The 9,851-nt window shown below is 36.7% G+C and overlaps 1 protein-coding gene across 11 annotated transcripts in view; it reads left to right on the top strand.

Moving 5' to 3' along the window:
• The first annotated feature begins 1,168 nt into the window (after window positions 1-1,168).
• Or-17 (olfactory receptor 17) overlaps window positions 1,169-9,851 on the top strand; it is a 28,879-nt gene continuing 20,196 nt past the window's right edge. For 3 of the 11 annotated variants that reach the window (XM_062674550.1, XM_062674548.1, XM_062674545.1), the window contains exon 1: window positions 7,333-7,485. Coding sequence is in view for 1 of the 11 variants with exons in the window: in XM_062674551.1 (XP_062530535.1) it covers window positions 1,831-1,841 (11 nt within the window). In the remaining 10 variants the exon portion in view is untranslated. Of the gene's footprint in view, window positions 1,842-7,329; window positions 7,486-9,073; window positions 9,232-9,851 lie in introns of those variants that run through there. The other 8 variants (XM_062674547.1, XM_062674544.1, XM_062674551.1 and 5 more) reach the window with 7 other exon arrangements.

Raw genomic sequence — 9,851 nt, 5'->3', positions numbered from 1 at the left:
TTATTTTGTACATCAATTTACACTATAAAACTATAATACTCATCGGACTAAATCACCTTATAAATATTTTAAAATAGCTTTTCTATACGCTACAAGTGACAAGCAAAAGATGTCAGAGTTGCTGTTTTAATAAAGAACTAGAGGTCCCGCAGCAGTCGAAATTCGACTATAATTAATTGGAATTGTAAGTTTGTACACTATTATGATTGTATTTTATACTTCTATAATCACAAATTTCGCCAAGACTACACTATAAAAAATATTAACAAAGACAAACCATATTTAATCTATTCTCAAATTGACAACAGACGTCAAGAACAAAAGTGTGACAATAAACAGTATGCATGCGTGTGTGTGTGATGTTTTCTTTATTAATTTAATGTATCTTTTATGCATTATTTAAAAAAAATATTAGCATTGTGCATTTCTTCACTATATTCTCTATAAGTGTGGAAAATTTCATACTCCTCCGTCCGCGCAATTTTCGTAAAAAGGGATACAAAGTTTTTGCTTCACGTATTAATATATAGATTCTCACAATTACAGCGCAACAGACAGTTGGGTTCTGAACATCAACTAAGTGCTGCTAAGCTAATACTTTGAAGAAGCGACGCGACATGATAACCCTTTTAGCGTGACCGCCGCTAATTACACATCCGACCCAGGCGACGGGGCAACTCAAAGCCGCCGTTCCCCTAAACATGTCTTCTCGGATCCCCCAATCCATTCTCGGTGCTATTAGACTCTTAAAATACCGGTCACGCCGCCGGCATACCGGCCGCGCGCTAATTCACAAACACTACACAAGCGCAACGTGTGGATGTGTTGCACGCGAGCTAGTAGGCGTAGTGGGGGTGTCCGGTTATTTTCGTTACGGAATTTCTTGATTCAGTCGCCGCGCTCAAAGCCCGCGATAAAAGCTATGCAATAGCTTAAAAATCATTAATACACAAAATGTTAATTATTCATACAAATTTATTTTATCACCTTCAGATACGATACACATACTCCAACGAATAATTCAATTATCAAAATTTTTTTAAACACTGTTTTCGATAAAGTCGATTTAACTTAAGTTTTCTGTTACATATTCAGTGACTCAGAACACGAAATTCCATTGGCGATGCGAAATTTAAGACAAACATTTTGTTCGAGGTTTTTGTCTATTATGAATGAAATTCGCAAAACACACACTAGTTACGATATCAATAAAACAACACTGTTTTAATCTAAATACATATTATTATGCAACTCAAACTCCGCGCCAAAATTATAAATAGTTGTGCCAAACTAATAACAACAAAAAAAAAGTGTGGTGTCGTGGGACACCGGATAAGAACGAAGAATGAAGTTCCTTGTTATAAAAATATTAATTTTAAGTTCTATTCGAGGTATAAAGAAAATAATTATTCGGGAGATATGTCGGCGTAGCCCACATGACCTCGTGATAACGATAAACAACGTGATAACAACCGTCACATGAACCATCCCTTGTTTTAGGAAACCATAAGATAACATTTAATGACACAAAGCTCCTTTGTACATTACTAACACATCATTGTTTAGCTTAAGAGTATATATAAGCATTATTTATAAGAATAGAGGCAGTCTTTAACCATCCTCCGTGTCGTTCACTTGTTCTATTTAAAAAGCCTCTCGCCCCTGCCCGCTACCTAACTGGCGCAGTCGGTAACTCATGTAAAATCGGTACGGTTCTGAAGAATCATTCCGAAGCATCGTCTCCGCATCCTCGGGCAAAGAACCTTCAGCGGGCAGCAGAAGCCAAGAGCAACAACGGGAGACTAGACTCACCATCGCCTTTTATCGGCAATGCTCGGGTGGTAAGTGTAAATTCCACTTATTTCCCGAGAAAAACCTCCCTTTATCCCACATTTCAGACACTAATAGACCCTCTGGGTACTTGTCCTGTACAGTAGTGAATCTTCGATAGAATTCTTGTACGTAATTACAGTTACTTATTAAAATGGCAAGCGGCAGTAAAGCAGGCAATGAATCGTTAGTCGAAGAGAAGGTTGCAATCGAAATTGCATATCCTACTTTATCAATGCTATTACCTACGTATGATGGTAATAGGAAAACACTTAGTATCTATATCGAAGGTGTAGAGAATACACTCGATCTTATAGCAAGCAAAACGGATCCTAGCATAGGATGCTTAATCCGAAACAAATTAACGGGTAAAGCCGTTGAAGCACTGTCGCAGAGCGGCGGCGTAAAAACCTGGGGAATCCATTTACGGATACCCGATCGAGGGGGGTAAGAGACCGGGCTATGTCGGACTCCGGCGCCTCCAGAGAAGGATAGGGAGAAGAAGAAGACCGAGGTTCTTCCAATTCCTGCCAGGAGACTACGCCTTGAGAAAGGCGCGCGAGGCACTGCACGGCGTCAGCCACGCAAGAGCTACCCCGCAAAACCAACTACCGACTAAACCCCATCGAAAAAACATGGCCTGAAATTAAGACTACACTTATAAAAAGGTTCGGTGAATTCCGAACGGAAATACAGTTAGTCCAGGAGCTCATGACCTCGACCAGGGATAAACTAACTCTGGAAGCCTTCGGTGACAAAATTCGTCACCTAGCGACCACCCTCATCCAGATTGACCCAGGTAAACGTGAATACTACGAACAAATGGCTTTAATAGCCTTCTTAGACATAGACAAACTAAATTCAATAACAGCGATCATCATCAAGGTGAGAAACATCGAAAACCTATAGGAAGCTATAATAATAGCTAAACAGGAGGAATTTAAGCTCCGAGCGAGAAAATCATTAACAATCAAAGAAATGATAAAACCCTCCACCTCTAGCGTAATACCGCAAAGATTTAATAAAAAATAAGAGGGAACTACTCAACAAAAATAAACCCTCTTATAATACAGAAAATTCCAAAAGAAAAATTACTACCAAAATGAGGCAATAACCGACGAGGAACTTGTTGACATTTTAGAACTAAACGAAGACTGCGATGACGAGAACACGCACGTGATAACAACCATCACATGAACCATCCCTTGTTTTAGGAAACTATAAGATAACATTTAATGACACAAAGCTCCTTTGTACATTACTAACACATCATTGTTTAGCTTAAGAGTATATAGTATAAGTATATACCATAGATTATACACTTAATATATGGTATATACTCTTAATTACTTAATACTACTACTATTACTTATACTACTTAATACTATAGTATAAGCATTATTTGTAATAATAAAGACAGTCTTTAACCATCCTCCGTGTCGTTCACTTGCTTATTAAATAGCCTCTCGCCCCTGCCCCGTTACCTAACTCGGGTATAGATTTTTTATTAAGATTTTTTTTATTGATAAAAATAAAAATAATCGCAAGGCTCAACCAGTCCGCAGTGCAACGGAGCAGCCTCGCCCTGGGGGAACCGCCTGCATGATCATGGTACCCCCTTAGCCAGTTAAGTATGATTGGGCAAGAGAAATACGAGAACCTCTATCAACTGTGTAACATCTCGTCACCGCGATTCAGGAATTGTTGACTGTACGTGCAGCGACATCTGTTGATAACAAACTAAATAGAAAAAAATCTTACGTTACGGAAGTTTTTTCCCGGTTAGGGTACCCCTCCGCATCGTCCCATAAGGAACTTCATTCCAAAAAAACAAAGAAATGAAATTCGAAAAATAAATAAATTATCCATTTTCGATACTTTTTTGACTGAATGTACACCTTTATTATGCAGAATAGAATTGAATTTAAGTTAAGATCTTGGATTTTTCGTTTCATACCAATTTAAACCAATGACAAAATAAAGGATCACTTTCAAATAAAAATTAGTAACGACTCTTTTGAAGAAGAATATTACGTAATACATTGACAGTAGTTAGTAAGTACGGCTCACACTGTCATGCATTCAGCATTGAAGGGTTAAGTAATTCTTAGTTATAATGAAGTTGTGAATCCGGATTTACGTCTTCAAATATTAAATGCCCAGCAATTTTTAATGATCCGACGAACATGCGACCTGGGTTAGAGAAATTACAAGAGCTTAAAGACGCCCCAACTTAAATAATGAGCCAATTTCAACTGTTTTGATTGCCGAAATGCTTGACTGCTTCGAGTAGAGCCTAGCTGTATACTTACATTTGTTTGTGAGCTCACAGCAATGAATACCGAGACTAATTACATATACCATAAAGATAAAAATTATTATTTAATTCACAATCCAAATGTTGGCCTGTTCTACCCAAACATCCTACAGATCACGTCCAACGCACACAGTTCTTTAGCCATTCAAAGCGACAGATCGTAATTATGATAGCACACGTCATCCACAAGCGGCTCAAAAGGCAGGAAGTTGAGTCCCGTTTTAAATCTCCGCCTTTTTCTTTTCAGGTTCACGCGGTTAAATTTTAAAATCCTGGCTGCAGTTTGTGATTTTTTAAAAGTGAAACTGCTTTATCGACGTAGGGAGGAAAAAACGTATGTAACGTTTTTCGGTTACGCGCCATCTTAATTTCTTCCGTTACGCGCCATGTTTATTTTATTTCTATTTAGTTTGTTATCAACAGATGTCACTGCACGTAAATTCAACAATTCCGTAATCGCGGTGACGAGATGTTACACAGTTGATAGAGGTTCACGTATCACATACGTGATAGACGTTCTTATATTTCTCTTGCTATATCATACCTACCTGGCGTCGGGATACCGTGATCATGCAGGCGGTTCCCCCAGGGTTTTTTTATTTTTTTTTTATTGCCCTTGTAGGCAGACGAGCATACGGCCCACCTGATGGTGAGTGGTTACCGTCGCCCATGGACTTCAGCAAAGCCAGGGGCAGAGCCAAGCCGCTGCCTACCGCTTAATAGTCTCCACAAGCCTCGTTTGAAGAAGGACATGTCATAGCGCTAATGCGGCTGCTCCATTGCACTGCGGAGTGGTTGACCCTTGCGATTATTTTTATATTTTATAAGTTTCACTTCTACCGTGTGTGACTTGCACATACACACACTTTTTATTTTTATTGTATTGATGGGTGGAAGAGCTCACGGCTCACCTGATGTTAAGTGGTTACTGGAGCCTATACACATCTACAACGTAAATACCGCCATCCACCATGAGATATGAGTTCTAAGGTCTCAGCATAATTTCATCGGCTGCCCCATCCTTCAAACCGAAACTGCATCACTGCTTCACGGCAGAAATAAGCAGGGTGGTGGTAGCTTTTCGTGTGGACTCACAAGACGTCCTACCACCATTAATTATATAAACTATTTTATTATATAGTTTTGCGAGTTTTATTTTTATTACACGATCATTATTATTATTATCAGTTCTTTTCTTTTTCCTACCTATGCTGATAGCCTTGAGAGGCTATATCAGCTTCGCCCTAAGGTGTAGGTGAGCTCACGGGGCTCAAACCGGAGAGTTGCTAACACTAGTCCTAGCAACAGCAGTGCTTCGCAGGATATACCACCGGATATATATATAAAAAAAAAAAAAAGATATACCACCGGATCGGAATCGCGACCCACTGAGATGATCCGGCGAGAAACTCAGTGGGCTGTGTCTGTGGGGTTCTTTATAAACACAACTCTTAATTCTTAAGTTTTAAATCATTGTTAATATTTAATTTGCTTTTTTCCACATGTTATTTGATCATTTGTAATTGGAACATTAGTTAATATGTATTTATTCTCCTCTTATTAGTAATAATATCCTGTTTACTATATAATTTGCTAATTGTGTTGTTTTGTATTGAGACCCTAAATATGTTTACCAATAAGGTTCATAGTCTGAATGATTCGTTTACTAACTGTTTGGTAAATATTATTCGTGTATACATTATGAATGTATGAATGAATGAATGATGAATGAATGATTTATTTTATTTCGGACAACAATAAGTCCATATGTGTACATAGTATCATTGAAACATACTCAAAATTAACAAAACCAATCAAATAAAAAAAGATACATTTATTAAAAATAATTATCAGTTTTTTATTGCTTAGATGGGTGGACGAGCTCACAGCCCACCTGGTGTTAAGTGGTTACTGGAGCCCATAGACATCCACAACGTAAATGCGCCACCCACCTTGAGATACAAGTTCTAAGGTCTCAAGTAAAGTTACAACGGCTGCCCCACCCTTCAAACCGAAACGCATTACTGCTTCACGGCAGAAATAGGCAGGGTGGTGGTACCCACCCGCGCGGACTCACAAGAGGTCCTACCACCAGTAATTGAATATATTTAAAATATTCCATTCAACTGATACTTAATTCGAACTAACCCTTATTACTATTATTATTTAGTCCGCAAGTGAACCATGGTACAATGGTTCAAGTATCATTATCATTCCTGATCCCTTGGATCCACTCTCGTTGCTTGACGAGCCTGACAACTTTCTCGTCGAACTCATTGAATGTAATAAAGAACTGGACGTGCAACCTAACCCTTAAACACAACCCATAGACACAATGAGTTTCTCGTCGGATCATCTCAGTGGGTCGGAATTCCAAACAGATGGTAAATTGAGCAAGGACTTGTCCTTGCTAGAGCAAGTCTTCCCAGGTTAAGCCCCGTGAGCTCACCTACCAGATCACGAGTAGCTGGAATAGCTTCTTAGGATACCAGTGAATTGTTGGGGACAAAAGTGCAGTCAATGTAAAAAGGTTGGATGCGTATGCATAAAAATACATTAAATCAAAAAAAAAAACATTACACACACTACCATGTATTTGACACACACACGCATGCATACTATTTGTTTATTGTCAAACTTTTCTTATTGCTTATAGTCTGTGGCCAAATTGAGAATAGATTAAATATTGTTTATCTTTATTAACACCGGGGGACTACTAGTTTTAATAAATTCAGTGAACACGTCCTATGGATCTTTTTTATAAACACTAAAACTCCTAATCGCGTACTTTAACTGAATTCTATTTTTATAAGAAATTCGTGATATCGTTTAAATAAATAAGCATATCTTTCTTTCTTCATATCATTCATATCCTTCTTTTAACAATACAATCGCTCACCTCGTAACACGGGCCTAATAATAATCCAATAACACATTATAAACTAGAATTTTTTTTATTAATGCAACCTTTTTGTAAATTGAAACTTTTTTTCGATAAAAAGGGCATTGTTTAAACTGAAACCTCCATGGTGTAACACGAATGATTAAAGGTAAACGATTGTGAGCCTTGCAATTCAAGAAATACATGCGATAATAGAAAAGCAATCGACGGAGCTATGTGGACAGAATAAAAATTTATAGTAAGCAAAACGATCGGGATTCGAATTTCTCGAATACGTCATTTTCGAACTTAGTGTAACAGTTGTTTTCAAGCGTCACGCGAGAAGATAGCCTGAGCACGTTTATTTATTAATAATACGTATTAAAATTAGGTAATTAAAGTATTATTGTGTTTATCCTGAATAATAAATATTAACCTTGAAACATACTGTATGCAGGTGAGTTATAAAACAGGTTCAATCGTAAGTACAATGTCTTTTAAAATTTAAAATTATAAGTAATTCAAAGTTTAGTTTATTCAAACTTTTTAGAATATAAATATGTTAATATTTCACAGTTAGGTTTCTGTAATGTTAGGATTTATGTAATTAAGTTATAAATCATATCAATTTATAAATAAAGATTTCTTTGCAAGCGTGAGTATCAGTTAAATAAACTTACTAAGGTAAATAAATAAAATAGTCTTGTCATGTTGTCGTTCTGGTATTGAATGAATGCTACCAACAAAACTAAACAAATTTTTTGTTTTCGATATGGCAAGCTTTTAGAATACTGAAAAATAAGAACTTTTTGGCGGGAACGATAGAACAGAAGTTGTGTAAAATTGTTTTATTTTGTTACTTTAGTGTTTCTTCAGGCTTAAATTTGTAATAGAGGTAGATGGTTTATTAAATGTTTATTAATATATTTTGGAAAACGAAACAAAGCCGCTGGACTTATTTTCTTGAGTTCTTTCAGAAAATCTACTGAAAAAAACTCTGTAATTAACCACCATCTTACTGAGGCTTTATTCAATCTCATCTCATCTTGTTTCATTTCATCCCTAATTAATAAAATCTCATTTCCCTTCACATCTTTTTATATAACCGATTATGTATGTATTTAATAATTAAATATTTAAACTTGACACTCGCTACAATGGCGTCGCAAGAAGTCAATTGCCATACCTAAAAAATTACTTTTACGCGGGAGCTCAAATTTGTGTATTGTAGTATTTCTTCAGGCTTAAAGCGTGTAATAATGGCAGCTTATTAACCGTTTAGAATTTGTAAAAGTGTACTTGTGGGTAGATGAAACAAATTATGAGAGGAAACTTATGAGGTGTTTTCATATAGTACATTAAATGGTCAGTAAATTCCTATTTGTATTGTACCTATTGTATTGGACTGCCCCACCCTTGTAACTATACTTCTCAGTATTTCAATATATTTTAGAACTTATATCTCAGGTGGGTGGCGCATTTACCTTGTAGATGAGCTCCAGTAACCACTTAACACCAGGTGGGCTGTGAGCTCGTCCATCCATCTAAGCAATAAAAAAAAGTTGATTAATGTCTCAAAATAATCACCTTCATTTCATTTCACTCCATATTATAATCTGTATATATAAAAATGAATTGCTGTTCGTTAGTCTCGCTAAAACTCGAGAACAGCTGGACCGATTTGGCTAATTTTGGTCTTGAATTACTTGTGGAAGTCCAGAGAAGGTTAAAAAGGTAGATAAATATGAAAATGCTCGAAATTAAATAAACAATAACAATTTTGTTTTCCCTTTGATGTGTCCCCCGTCGGACGGATTCCTTTGGTTTGTTTTAAGTTTATTTTATACAAAAGTTTAGGTCTTTTATTTATCGATTGAGGCACTACGAAGTCTGCCGGGTCAGCTAGTATATTGATAAAGTTGCATTTATGAACGCGAGTTTGCGGGTAGGCGAACATTTTTACTTTTACTCGCAAACCAAGTGATGTTGGTACCCAATATCTCTGCGGTTTGACTACCCACGCTTAGTATTAATTGTCGCATACACGAAAACGTTTATGTTCCTACCACCAGGGAACCGGACGAAGATTTTTAGTGCTATGGGTAAATAAATAGAAATATCGTGAATGTTTTTGGGGCTACTTATGGCAAATCCTGAGATTCCGCCAACGATTATCGTAAGCACACGAAGGAGACTTGAAGAGGTACACTGAAATCATTACTTAATTAATTTTGTATGGTTAAAAAGGAACATTTGAAAATTTTATTTGTTTGTAACATTTATTACGGAAACCTTATTCGCTATTTTTGTAGATTTGTAGGTTTTTAAACGCGTTAAAATATGACTTTGGTGCTTTCTAATACCCTCTCTTTATGTAAGTACAGCATATTGGTAAATAAATCATGTAGTGATTTCATTATTTCGGTGTGCAATAAAGTATATTCTCTCTCACTCTCTTTATCTTTTAAAAACATATGAAGCTCATCTCACTCTGAGCAATAAATTAAAGAAATTACGTGTTTGCTTTGCATTTAGATGTTACTAGCCGTACTCGCCCGCTTCGCTGGGCATTTAAAATTAACATTATTATTTATGGTCATTATTATTAGGGTGTCCAACACTCATATGAAGTCGTCGTGGCCTAACGGATAAGACGTCCGATGCATTCGTGTTGAGCGATGCGCCGGTGTTCGAATCTCAGGCGGGTACCAATTTTTCTAATGAAATACGTACTCAACAAATGTTTACGATTGACTTCTACGGTGAAGGAATAACATCGTGTAATAAAAATGAAACCCGCAAAATTATAATTTGCGTAATTAC

The sequence above is a fragment of the Bombyx mori genome, chromosome 21, assembly GCF_030269925.1.
Source record: "Bombyx mori chromosome 21, ASM3026992v2".
Classification (NCBI taxonomy): Eukaryota; Metazoa; Arthropoda; class Insecta; order Lepidoptera; family Bombycidae; genus Bombyx; species Bombyx mori.
Note: the sequence above shows the minus strand (reverse complement) of the source record. Positions and strands in the feature narration are given on the sequence as shown.